The sequence below is a fragment of the Drosophila guanche genome, unplaced genomic scaffold (assembly GCF_900245975.1).
Source record: "Drosophila guanche unplaced genomic scaffold, DGUA_6, whole genome shotgun sequence".
Taxonomy (NCBI): domain Eukaryota; kingdom Metazoa; phylum Arthropoda; class Insecta; order Diptera; family Drosophilidae; genus Drosophila; species Drosophila guanche.
This window is the reverse complement of record NW_022995744.1, coordinates 1,069,557-1,084,004: the sequence shown is the minus strand read 5'-3', so window position 1 is coordinate 1,084,004 and position 14,448 is coordinate 1,069,557. Positions and strand designations below refer to the sequence as shown.

At 39.0% G+C, this 14,448-nt stretch overlaps 1 protein-coding gene across 1 annotated transcript; it reads right to left on the bottom strand.

Moving 5' to 3' along the window:
* Positions 1-6,916: 6,916 nt before the first annotated feature.
* On the bottom strand, positions 6,917-7,577 carry LOC117579601. The gene is made up of 3 exons (XM_034265534.1): positions 7,450-7,577; positions 7,179-7,386; positions 6,917-7,114 (listed from the first exon to the last, which is right to left on the bottom strand). The coding sequence occupies exons 1-3, from the start codon at positions 7,519-7,521 to the stop codon at positions 6,993-6,995; spliced, it is 402 nt and encodes a 133-aa protein (XP_034121425.1). The 5' UTR covers positions 7,522-7,577; the 3' UTR covers positions 6,917-6,992.
* Between the last annotated feature and the right edge of the window lie 6,871 nt (positions 7,578-14,448).

Genomic DNA, 14,448 nt, shown 5'->3' with positions numbered 1-14,448 from the left:
CTTTGTTGCGAGCACTTCCACAGCACTCATAATACCTGAACATTGCTATCATCCTACTTTCGCTAAATATGGACCGAAGCTCAATAATTTAATTAGGGATTCTTATTGTACCGCTCTGTACTTGTGCATTGACGTTATTGAAGGCACAAAGACTATTATACCCATTACTCGAAGAGTAAATAGGGTATATTGTATTTTTGCACAAAGTGGATGTAACACACATAAGGAAGCGTTTCCGACCCCACAAAGTATATGTGTACATATATTCTTGATCAGCATCAATCGCAGAGTTGATATAGCCATGTCTTGTCCGTCCTTATGAACGCCTAGTAAACAGAGACCAGATTTAGGGCAACTAAGTTTTGCCCCGCCCCCGCAAAAGGCGGTTATTTTTTTTGCACATTCTCTCATTCCACACTCTGCTTCGTGTAGTGTGCGGCTCTAGGAAAGGGGGGCGAGCTAAAAGAGCTTTTTGGCCTAAGAAGTGATGTAGATTTAGATGTGGATGTAAAAATACTTATACTGATTGAGAACCGGGTATAAAAGTTGTGTTGTGACGAGTAAGAAGAGTCTCACACGTCCCTTCTCGATTACAATGTACTTGACACAATTTTGGATTCGTGTGTCCCACTCTCGTGTCCGATTAGATCTGGGAAGCCTCCATGGCTCTCCAAATGTTCTCCAGGCTTAGGAACCTAAAATCAAGACTATCCTAAATATATCAGGAAGTTGGTTCTCCTTCTTCTCTTCCTAGTTACATATTAGCTCGGTCAAATTTCACTGTTCTTAATGCTCAATGCAATAGGTCAATGCTATTGTCGGACAACAATAATCAGGCAATTGCCGATCTTTTTGCACAATTTTTTGCAAACAACTTAATCCCAGGAAACCTACCCAATTCATGTGTATCCGTACAGTTTACCAAGGTCGAACGGTATTTTCTGCCATTTATTAAATGAAAGCTCCCTGCTTCATGATCTTCGATTAGTTAACCCGGTATTTTCATGTCCATAAAAAAGATAACAAGTCTGATGCAAGAAACTATAGAGCTATATCTATCCCTTTTTCTTCTTAAATCACTTATACTAACTAGCCTACCTTTTCCGTAGCTAGTTTTATTTTATTTTTGTTTCGATTTTGATCTTGGTAATTTGCTTGTTTAGCTCTTTTAGTTGTGTTTAGCTCGAACTTTTCTCGAATATTAGTCTAACATCGAACTTCCCGGCATGTTCGCGTTACACGCGCCGCGCGTCATACGGCAGCGCCCCTCGGTCGGTTGGGCGGGAGGAGGGTTGCGTTCTGCTGGGTTTTGCGCGTATCAGGCTTCGGCTTGGACGTCCAGACAATATTTCAGAAAAAAAAAACTTAGAAACCGCCAATCAATGCTTGACCAAGCCAAAGCCACTACACAAGAAACTCCCAACCATACTTGGTCAATAATCCGTTTCTAACTTTGAATTTTCCAGTGGCCACAAAACATCTGCTACTCCCCCAACCATAATCCAACTGTGGACCAATCGATATATAAATACACATACATATGTATAACACAATTTTCCATTCACACCTATTCGAAAAATCCTGTCATCTTTGCTCACTGTTATTATTATTATGATTATAATCCGTTTTGATATATAACTGGGGCGACTACAGAAGACGAAACGGAGAAAACCGCAGCTGAGACACATGTGATTCCGTTCGAATTTAAAAATACTCGTACACATAGGTACATATGTATATATTTACGTTTGCATGTATACGCAGCTTTTTCCATCCAGCATTGGTCAGCAAAAGAAATCTCAACATTTGGCATACCATTTGCATTATTTGAGATTGGGTTTTTTTTGTGTAAAGTTAAGGCAACTTGATGTATGTCAAAGATACGTGCGTGTGTTAAAATTCTGTCTAATTTAATATCTATAAATCCCCGGCCATGACAGCAGCGACCCAATGGGATAAAGGTGGCACGGAAAAGGGTAATCATCTGTAGAGGGTTGCCTATCAACGTGTCAAATTGATTTCGGCTCGTTATGTGGTCAATTGGGTACATTTTTCGGTCAGAATTGTAAACCTGAAATTGGCCAATCGTGCGTTTCAAATTAATGTTTGTTCGGGATTTTGTTTCACTTCCTTTTTTGCGTTATTATTTTTTGTATGTATCATACGTTATGTTTTTTGCAAACAAGCCATAAACCCTTTTATACTTCAACAGGATGTGCCGCCTGATGCCGAGTTATGTGGTGCAAATGCAGTGGGTGTTTTAGGGTGGCTATCGTTTTATTGGTCATTCAATCAATATTCTATTAGTTTGGCTTGTCATTCACTGACACCGACATGGGTTATTGATATTGATATGGAAACTACTTGTTGGAAATGTAGGAAAGGAAACTCTCCTTCATCTTCTGAAGTTGTAAATCTAATCAAACAATTTGTATATGATTCTAATTTTATTTGAAGCTACATTTCGCATTTCCATTTTCACATTTTGAACACTTTATTAGCCACAAATTGTATGTGCAGTTATTCAATGTAATTTTATATCATAATGTTATACTATTTACGAGATATGGGATAGTATCATACATAGTATGTACATATGTATGGCTGCCTCCTATACAACACCACCAAGGCAGACTTGTCATATTTATACCCGGTACTCGAAGAGTAAAGAGAAGGGACGCGTGACATGCTATTAACGCGTGAAAACTTTTATAGCCGGTACTCAGTAGTACAGCTGTACCTTAGTGGTTTTTTTTTTAATTTTACCTTTTACATTTTTCATCAAATACACTTCTAACAGTGTGAGCATACAGAATTTTGGAAGCAAAACTTGGTTGCATTCATAAGGCCGGACAGACGGACGGACGGACAGACAGATTTGGCTATATCGACTCGGCTATTGATGCTGATCAAGAATATATATACTTTATGGGGTTGGAAACGTTTTCTTCTGTGCGTTACATACATTCGATTTTCCCCACAAATGCAATTTACCGAAGAGTAAATCTTCGAGTACCGGGTGTGAAAAGGGTATATGGTATTTGTGGTCGGCCCCATTAAGTATACATATATATTCTTTATCAGCATCATAGCCGAGTCTTTGTCTGTCTATCCGGACGTCTTGATGAGCGCCTGGATATCAGAGACTATGTAGGTGTAGATAAGAGATTTAATATTTAAAATGTAAAATTCGAAAAACCATCAGTTTAAATACATATGTATCATACTAAGATTACATAAACACATACGTACATATGAAATAATATGTAGATGTGTATGTATGTACATACATACTGACTAAGTAACGGGTATAAAAGTTGTGAAGAAGCGTCTCACAAACGTTCTTACTCGATTTTATTGCATATACACTCTCCGCTTTCACGTTAGGTACGAAGATGTCGCCTTTGATTGCATTCCAATTTGTTTACATTTTCGGGCTATTCACAAGAGAAAGAGTGAAAGAGAAGAGGAAACAGAAGGGGCGAAACTGTAGCAAGGGATAAATAGGACGTGCATGGCATATCAAAATTCGAAAATGCCCTACACATGTTTCAATCATTTTCCATTTTTATTTATTGTCAGCATTTATTCAGCTGACACTTTTCTATCTTTACTTCCGTTTCCACCCTTAGATCTGGTCGGCATTTTTTGTTTATTTGTGCTTACAAAACAATTTGCAAATTGCCTCAAATCGCCTGATGCCAAATGCAAGTTTTCCAATGAACTAAAAAGTAATTTTATCTGCAGAATGCTTTTTGACGCAGTAATTAAAGAAAATTTATGACAACTTTTAATCAGCTTGGAACAGTGGCAGCTGCAGTAGACTCATTTCTTAACAGGACTCAATAATTTTCGATCCGGGAGCTGGGCATGATGTTTGTTGATAAAATAAAGTGGGGCTGTTGATTTTGGAGGTATAAAGAACATCGAAAACGTATTTCTATACGTATAAGAATAATTTTCCTAGAAGGGATCATTTGAAGTTCCTCAAGAAATTAATATTTCGAAATGAATATTAAAGCACAGAAGGAAACGTTTCCGACCCCATAAAGGATATATTCTTGATCAGCATCAATAGCCTAGTCAATATCTGTCTGTCCGTCTGTCCGTCCGTCCGTTAGTCTTGTTTGTCAGCTAATTCCCAGAGACTATAAGGTATAGCCACCGAATTTTTGCCTCCAGACTGATGGGATATCACACTGATACAACTGTATTTAAAAAACTAGTCCCACTTCCTTCCTTCCATTGTATCCACAATTTTGAAGATAAGAGAAAACTAAAAATGCCATATCCAACATAAAAAATACCATATCTATCAGATCACCGAATTAAGATCCGATTGGATCATTATTATAGCCAAAATGAAGAAATTAATTTTCTGTGGCACCCATTCCAACAATTTCTTGTTTTTTGCACATTCTCTCATTCCACACTCTGCTTCGTGCCTTGTGCGGCTCAATAAAAGTTGCGAAGCGTAAAATCGTCTCACACGTCCCTCCTCGTTTGGCATTCGTACAGGGTAGCGAATTGGCACATCTGCCAATCGATGGGTAGCGCTAGTTCGCAAGGACTGATCTGTCCACTTTCTGGCTCCTAACCATTTGCCACTTCCTCATCCGTTAACAATCCAGTCAACTTCTCTCCTCTGACCATTTCTGTCGATTTTCACATACGTTTCGGCGCTCCAATTCGATTAGAAAATCCCTATTGCAATCTTACTTTTTGATTTAACCCCACACTTCTCTTTCTTTCTTTCCCATCCTTCCCTAATCCTCTTGATTTCAATTAAACTGAGTTTCCCTTTGCGCTGACGCTTTTCGACCAATGCACTATGGGTAAAAAGCCCAAGTTTTTGGCAACCCCTGATTCCTGAAACAGTTCGGAGTACCCTCATTTTTGTGCGGGGAACATTGAACAACTTGCAGGTTAAATGTTAGCTCGATACTGGAGGTCTGGAGCAACAGCAATCGAGAAGCAGACACAATAAAATGTTGTATGGTAGAATGTATTGACGGAAATTGTCTAACTGCAGGCAAAACTATTGAAATTTCAAAGAAAATTATCAAATTTATTGCTTTGGTAACAAGACCAAGCGAAATGCAATCCCACGTTGGAGCGACTTCAATCGTATTACATTTAACCAATCAATCAATCAAACATATTTTTTTAAAGTTCAAAAATGGATAAGGAATCTTTAATCATACTTAAGTTTTTAAATATATATTCTTTATAAAAAATCTGACATGAATGGGTTTCAGTTTGTATGGAAGGCGTGGTCAAAAATACTAAGAACCAGCCCCACCGCCATCTCTTCCGATACTCTCTCCACTCTTTCCGTACAGTCTCCTTTTGTTTATTTGCTTGTTTTTCTTCTGTCGACTGCTGACTGCTTCTTGCCATATAATTGTTTCCCTTCATTTTTCATTTTGCGCTTGCTTTCCCCCGCCTGAGCTACTATACTTGACCACTTGCATTTTATGGGGACGCAGAAAAGCTGTTTCCCCTTCAAAGTGGGGAGCCGAAATCTTCGTTGACCCTGGTGTGGGGAAAGCCATGTTGTTGATGATATTAAGATGGTGTTGGTGGGCCTGTGCAATGGTACAGGTACAGTGGCCACAAAGCTTTTGCTCTCTTGTCAAAAACTAGAAAGTTGTATAAGGACTGTTTCAGGAGTTGATATGTATCTTAACAAATTTTGGCATCCACAAGAACGTTTTTTGTCTACCGTTTTCTTAGCTCTCTCAGCTATTTTCCATGATTCCATCTATTAGTTATACCAGATCTCTTACTTCTTTCTCTTTGCTTACTATAGGAACCACTGTATTTCATTCTTAGTCCATTCAACTGCACAGTCTTTTACTCCACTGTTTCAAGCACTCCCCCGCAAACGATCCAAAAATCGCAGCCAATCGGGAGCTTTCCAATCACCAATCAAGACACACAAATAAAAAGCAATGCGCTGCTTGTTTAAAGCAAAGAAAATTGCCATTGTAAAGAAAATAAAATATATAAGAAATGAAAGAAAATCAAAAAAGTACCAAATTGAGAGAACAAGGAGGAATTTAACACAAAAGAGCAAAGAACAAAGTTTTTCAAAAGCGATAAAAACGAAATGTCGCATATTTTTATGACATTTTCCACTACTGCAAGCTGAGAGAACGAAAACATGGAAAGGTGAGAGAAGGGAGGTTTTCGAATCCGACAGAAAAAAACCCCTCCCAAAATATTCGCAAATTTAATTTGTAAAACAGGAAGCAGAGAAAAAAAATCACAAATAAAACGAGGAGGAACGTTGTGAAGCGCTTTGTACGCGTCCCAACTTTTGTACATTCATATGTAATCTTTTATTTTGAATTTTACATTTTACAATATTGCTACATTTTTCATCTACATCAATGTACCATATGTGTTCTCTCACCAATGCGTCCTATTAGCTCGCCTCCCTCCCCCTGAGCCATATGCGGCAGAGTGTGCTAGCGAGATAGTGGTGAGGGTAGCACTGGACATGAATTTAGTCAGTCTGGCTTTAATAATGATCCAATATGATTCTTATTCGCTGATCTGATCAATAGTTTTCTCTTAGCTTTAATATTGTGGATATAGCTGATTTTCGCTATTTGCGGGAGCGGAACAGTGTGATTTCAGAGCAGTCTGGATGCAAAATATGGTAACTATAGCTCTTATGGTCACTGAGTACTAGGCGGTCATCGGGACGGGCGGACGAACGGACAGACGGACATGGCTATATCGACTCGGCTGTTGATACTGATCAAGAATATACATAAATACTTTAAAGGGTCGGAAACGTTTTTTTCGGTGCGTTACGCATATTTCTCCCACCACAAATACAATATACCCATTTAAAAATGCATCATGGTCATATTTTTTACTTTTACTTTTCCAGTGTCAGTGAAGATCTCTACAAAATTAAATTAGTTTTACCTATATTTAGACATGGCCAGTAATCGTACTCGTCATTATTCTATAGATGCTCAGTAATCACATAACATCAGTTGGAGGGTCTCATTCACTCTGTTCTTGGTAAAAGCCTCGGAGATACCAACCAGAGTTTCCTGGCTCGGCTTCTTCTCCGCTGTGTATGTGTTGATCAGCTCTTCAAAGGCAAAGGATCAATTCAAACTTATAATACAATAGCTGACAATCATAGGAAAACTCACCCACATGGGACTTCGTAGCTTTCAAATAGTGGCATATGTAGATGACCACGTACTGCTTGTGGTCCGTGCCCAATATGACATTCCGATTCTTGGGAGGCCAGGCTATAGCTAGGCAGAGATTGACTGGAGTAGGGGGTTTGTTGGCCTCCTGCTCACCAAACACATCCAGATACATGGATCGATGAATCATAATGCCCTTGTTTTTGCTCTTCGTAATCATAATTTCGATTATTTGGAGAAAATATATGTACGTGAGTGTTTTTAAATGAACATCGGCTATTGTATGTTTTAGCTGTCGACAGGGTCCTGGCTGTGGAGCATAAACCCCAGTAGATGCAAACATGGCCACGATACCTAATACAAGGAAGCTTAACGAAATGCATCGTTTGGTAACTTTTGCTTGTATCATTGTTTTTTTCCAACTGTAGAATTCTTCCGTGTGTTTTTATCTACTTGTATGCAAGCGAAACAAATGAAGTTTTCCCAGCAATTATACTAATCATACTAATCATAATACAGTGTTTATACCGCACACAATCCGCATATTGCACAAATTTACCAGTCCTCTTAAAAGGTTTCAAAAGTCTTGGTATACTTAATGCTTGAAACCCTAGCATTTCTTGTTATTCTTTTGACACAGAGCTTCACACAGAACGTGAGCTGACTAATACACCATTGAAGCACCAGTGTTAGAAATCAAAAGATCTACGAGCAATGATGGAGAATCGGGAGAGCCATATCCATACATTTCCCACAGGACATCATTCGGAGCAGAAAATAAGCTGACTGTTGGTATTGCCTTCGGCTACTGATTGATTTTTCAGATAATCATTTAAAGTCAAAATTGAGTTTTAGTGATGCTAAAGATATACAAAAACTAATAGGCACGCTTGTGAGAAACGCTTGTTTTATACCCGGTACTCAGTCAGTATATATGTACATATGTACAAAAATAAGTATGTATATAACCCAGTGTGATTTTTTCAAACTGTACATTTTACATTTTACATTGTTCCGACATCTGTCATCTACATCACTTCTCACACCAACACGCCCTTTAAGCTCGTCACCCTTCCCCAGATCAGCAGACTGTATGAGGCAGAGTGTTCGAGCGAGAAAGAATGACTACAATGAAAAGCAAGTATAAGCAAAGCTGCTGGAAGGGGTGCTTGGAAGCCACTGCAAATGAATCGTCATTTTGGATCTATAAATTAAATAAATAAAATACAACTTAAGTAATTAGGGTTTACCATCAAATAATCTAGTTAATTTCAAACAGGTACTCTGCCACTTAATCATAAATAAAAACCTTCTCCTAACGTCTCTAATTTATTAACTTTTACCCAAATAGATGTATATGTACATACATACATAGATATGTACATTAGGGTCTTCACTCAAATACTCGTGTAGGGGAGAGGCAGCGCCTCGGCAGAGACTTTTCCTTTGCACAAAAAAAAGGACCGTGCCGAGCATCGATGTACATATGTGTGTATGTATGCACATATATCATTATCATTATGGCTTTCATTGCCGCTTTGGCGCTTGAGGTCTACGAAACTTTGCCAACTATTGAAAGCTCTTTGACTTGGAATAATTCATAGCCAGAAAGATAGTTCCCTCAGCCAGAGCCAGACCACCTCAACACACAAATCATAATTTTAATGTTTTATAGAGATAAAGTAATGCGGCTTGTCTCGCTTGCTCCCTAAATGGATTTACCCAAACATTTGCCAAGTTTATGAAAAATAATCCCAAAGAAAATGTGGGAAACTGGAGAAAGGGGGAGGTGGAACATTAAAGATATGTATGCACATACATACATCATGTACATACATTTTTAGACGTGTGTGGCCAGCAATAAAGTGCTTTTGAAAACATCCCAACGAGCTCAAAAGTTTTTGGCAAAGCTTTTAACAAAGGATGGGGGATGGCTATTCCCAATATTGTGTTTCTATTTGTTGTTGAGGGAAACATGTTTTTCTTAAGCAATAATAATAATTTGGAGGTCAATTTGTAATTGTTCCCAATGGGCTCGTTGGGAAAAGGAAGATCTTAAGCATCTTGATATGTACTGCTTAAGGGGGTATACTCGTGCTCGCAGAATGATATTCCGAGTATTTCAGATTAGCCGGGACAATCCTTTCCAGCATTAAAGCTTGTATGCCTTAAAACATTACCAACTATTGCCATTTGCTGTTTACCATTTACCATTAACTTTATATACATACATATGTATGTATGTACAAATATGGAATTCGTTTTTTCTTCACCTTAAATCGTAAAATTCTTTATTCGAGTTTTTCATTTCTTAAGGAACACACCAGCCGACTTTCATTAATCATTGAGCGAATGCATTGAGATTTCCACAGATTTTCGTAGTGTCTGCCTTTTAAGTATATTCATTAAAATAAAGCTAAATTAATTTTTATATATGCCTTTTGGATGAGTGTCAGGTGGGAAGGGTGGATAGAAGGGTTTAAGGGTGGAATTCGTTTTTATTGCCTCGTGTACGGCCCTTGTCTCTTTTATTTTGGTGGCGCCAACTTTCATGCTCAATTAAAACGTTTGTTTAATGGAAACAAATGCGCTTAATTAATAAACACGCATTTTGTGGTTCTCCGGTTATGGGTGTTATGGGAAGCCAGGAGCGGGCTGTATAAAGTGGGATATCCTTTCGGTATTGCAGAAAAATTGAAAACTGTCGCAGCTGTTTATATCGCGGTTGTTCGTTATAATTGTTGTCGCTGGTTTTCCATGTTTAATTACAATGGGTGATAGTTTCCTCTTCTGTTTGTTACAATGGCCCCATACTTGGCTTCTCATGGGGAGGGTAGTAATAATTAAATAGCTGCAATAGCGGACGGTAGAAGCCGCCACTTTGGCAAATAAATTTAAAAAAACGTTTAAATGTTTTCTGAAAATGCATAGCATACTTTTGGGAGGTTTACGTGTGGTCGGAATGTAGAAATCGTGTAGTATTTCGATATGCGGCTTAAACCGATTCGAGAATCGTATAAGAAAGTTGCTCTCTTAAAAACATCTTAAACGAGAAGGGACGTGTGAGACGCTTCTTACTCGTCACAACTTTTAACCGCGCACTCAATACTACATCTGCACCTTAGCGGTGTTTTGTCAAATTTTAAATATTTTCTTCATCTGTCATCTACATCTACAGCACTTCTCACACCAACACGCTCCTTTAGCTCGCCGCCCTTCCCTAGACCCACACACTGCAGACTCGCGGCAGAGGCAGAGGCAGCGCCCGCACACAAAAAATACAAATATAAGCTGCGGGACGGGGTGGGTTAAAAGTCGGCAGAGGCAGGCCGAGTGAAGCAGAAGCAGAGTGTGAATGAGAGAATGTGAAAAAAACAACAAAAGCTGCGGGACAGGGTGGGTTTAGCCACTGCAAATTAAACTCTTCATTCCGGCTATAATAATGATCCAATTTGGTGATCTGATAGATATAGGTCCTCTATCTTCAAAATTGTAGGTTTGGGAGGTTTTAGCTCTTTTGCGGGGGCGGGGCTCACTTTTGAAATGCACTTGAAACAGTGTAATCACGCAGAAGGTTGGATGCAAAATTTGGTGGCTCCAGCTTTTATGGTCTCTGAAATCCAGGCGCTCAACAAGACGGACGGACAGACGGACGGACAGACGGACGGACAGACGGACGGACAGACGGACAGACAGACATGGCTCAATCGACTCGGCTATTGATGCTGATCAATAATATATATCCTTTATGGGGTCGGATACGTTTCCTTCCGTGAGTTACATACATTCACTTTGTGAACAAATACAATATACCCCATTTACTTTTCGAGGACCGGGTATAAGAAAGGAATTTAGCAAATTTACAATCGTGATAGACCGAGCTCGTACTAAATAACAGTTTGTGTACTTTTGTCTGTCCTTTCCTCTGACCGTCCCAACGGGATGTTGGGATAGTTATGTTCCAAGTGCGTTTAGAAATTTCGGCCCGTCCTTTCCAAAATCAAAAATTACTTGAAATGTTCATATGTTACTGCTAGAATGTCGAATCTGCAAAAGAGCAAGATTGGAACCAACAAAGCAATACCTTACTCCCTCTCACACACTTTTCCTCGAGCACTGCGTAACCCTAGCGGAAAGAAGCGAGATACATATGTACATACATTTATGTATGTAAATAGAGAGAGATACATTTGTCATTTGTAGCGGCATAAGAACCACTAGCGGACAAATATAATCAGGTACAATATTTTAAATATACATATGTTGTTATATATGTATATTCATACATATCTACATAAGTAGGAGTCGATTAGGTTGACTAGTGATAATATTATGGGTTTTCACATCACTTCAGAAAACTGTGCTCAAAATTGATAGACATTTTTTATAGATCTGCCCCCTTGTAAACTAAAATATAGAGAAAGAGAGAATAGGCTAGTTTGTTACAATTATTGCAACGCAGGCAAAGTCGCATTTTAGGTATACTTTGAATGTCTAGGGAAAAACTATAAGGGTGCTCGATTTACCTTTGCATATGGGTAGGCCACATCTGACACCAATTCGTAGTTGTCTATAGTTTCAGTTGACGGCGCTATTTTTATACCCGGTACTCGAAGAGCAAAAAGTGTATATTGTATTTGTGCACAAATGTGGATGTATGTACATATGTAACGCACTGAAGGACGCGTTTCGGACCCCATAAAGTATATAAATATGTATATTCTTGATCATAGCATCAATAGCCGAGTCGATATAGTGTCCGTCCATCAGCTCGTCTGTCCGTCTGTACGTCTCTATGAGTGCCTAGTACTCAAAGACCCTAAGAGATTGGGCAACCAAGTTTTGCATCCGGACTTCTGTATGCTCACACTGTTACAAAATGTATTTCAAAATTTCTCGGCGCCCCCTTCCGACTGTTGTATTCACAATTTTGAAGATAAGCAAAAACTAAAAATGCCGTCCTTCTGAGTACCGGGTATAAAAGTTTTGACGCGTAAGAATCGTCTCACACGTCCCTCCACGTTTCTACTTAACTTTTAAAAAATTTCGCACCTGGAGGTTTTGATTTAAATTTCGACATTCGCTTTCCAAAAATCATACACGTGTTGTTGGCCAACAGTGCGTATGTTTTATTGATTGTGACTTGTAGGAACAGATTATCAATTGTGCTATTAGAATTTAAAAGCGTTAGATAATCATTCAAAAATTGTATTTAAAATCAAGGCTCCAGGCTCTCAAAGAAGGTACTACCATGGAGAAACCTTCAGGTCTTTTGAAGATGAAGAACACACACAAAATAGCGAAAAGAAAGAAAAACGAAAAATTATTTCTTATGTTTAAAATTCGACCGAAGATCCAACATTGTTTCGTCTTATTTAATAATTAAACAATCATTGTTCATCAAACTCGCTCTTCAATTTCTCATAGCCTTATCACGCTCACGTATGTATGTATGAACATATGTACATACATACTTATTCATACATATGGACATATGTTAATTATTCCTCCACAGATCTCACTTAGCCATTTCCGATTGTCTGAACGTTGATATGCATTGACTGCACCATCAAGTGGCCCATGCGACACCAAGCCAAAGCCTGTTACGCGCTGAACTCAGCAGAACGCAGGCCTCCTCCCACCAAACCGACCGAGGGGCGCTGCCGCATGACGCGCGGCGCGATTTACCGAACAGGTCGCGATCATGCAGGAAAGATAGATGTTAAGCTAATATGCGAGGAAAATTAGAACTAAACACATCTCAACTAGAGCAACTATAGCTAAGCAAGCTGAAATATCAAGGTCAGAAACAAGACAAAGCTAGGCTAGTATAAGAGATTTAAGAAGAGGAAGGGAGTTAGTCGAGGATATAATGTGATAGAGGGAATTATAATCCGAGCATAAAACCCTAAAGGGTTCGATCTGCACAGTGGAAGGAACAAAGGAATATAGTTTCTAGTGGGTCTAATGGGAATCGTAAAGTTTACGCGGCTCAACAAGTCAGGGCTGTCTACATCCCCCTTGATCAAGTTGTGCATAAAACTAAGGATGGAAGATTTATTAAAAGAAGTCCACTACGGTAGGATGGCAGTCTCACAGTTGCATCCCAGTTGAGGCCCCGTAGGGCAAATAATAAAAAGTTTTTCTGTACTGATTCAATACGGTCCTGATGTATGTTGTACTGAGGGCACCATACACATGAGCCTTATTCTAAAATCGGGCGAACAAGCGAGATAGAAAGAGTATTCGTTATATAGGGGTCAGAACTACCGCGGAGATGGCGTAAGGAGCCAGGAAGGGGCTGGAGCGATAAAAAGTCATTACATTGCACTTCGAGCCATTAAGTTGTAACATATTTGCACAGCACCATGACTGAAAGCTATTGAGATCAGATTGCAAGCCAGAGTTAAATGAAATGTCCTTATACTGGACACAGAGTTTAACATCATCCGCATACATAAGTACTCGAGAATTTGTTAATACAGAAGGCAGGTCATTAATAAAGAGTGTGAAAAGTAAGGGGCCTACCCTGTGGTACTCCAGAAGTAACCATAACAGGTAAAGATAAGGAGTTTTTTAAAAGGACCCTTTGAGACCTAGGACACAGGTAGCTAGAAATCCATCTCCACAGATTGGGGGAAAACCCTAGAAGGTCGAGCTTTTGTGCAAAAAGAGAATGGTTTACAGAATCGAATGCCTTACTGAAGTCAGTGTAAATAACATCCGTCTGCAAGTTACCTTGGAATCCTTTAATGACAAAGGAGGTGAACTCTAAAAGATTATTGTTTGTTGATCGTCGCCGTATAAATCCGTGATGAGCTGGAGATAGAAGTGATTTGCAGAGATCTTGCAAGTGCAGAGTTAAAGTTTTCTCAAACATTTTAGGAATAGCTTATAACTTAGAAATACATCTATTGTTTTTAACGTCAGACTTTCTATCTTTCTTATGGAGAGGAATTATAAAGTATTCCTTCCAGATGGGGAGAAAGCTAGAAGAATGGATGGATCGAGTGAATAATTTAAGACGGGACATAGACGGGAACTCCGCCAGGGCCCGGTGAAAATACCGGCTTAACTAATGGATGTTCATAAAGGAGCCTTCATTAAACAAAGGGCAGAAAATGCCATTCGACCTTGGTAAACTATATGGATAAATATGACCTGGGTAGCTTTCCTGGGAATAGGTGGTTTGAAAAAATTGTGCAAAAAGATCGGCGATTGCCGGATCATTGTTTGCCAACATATTCAAAAATGATAGCGAGGATGGATG

Bases quoted from the DNA above. Each gene is read 5' to 3' on its own strand.
- LOC117579601 (XM_034265534.1), bottom strand. From the start codon at position 7,521: ATGTTTGCATCTACTGGGGTTTATGCTCCACAGCCAGGACCCTGTCGA. The intron at 7,387-7,449 runs GTTCATTTAAAA...ATGATTACGAAG, and splicing joins TAAAACATACAATAGCCGAT to AGCAAAAACAAGGGCATTAT. The intron at 7,115-7,178 runs GTGAGTTTTCCT...TTGCCTTTGAAG, and splicing joins AGCTACGAAGTCCCATGTGG to AGCTGATCAACACATACACA.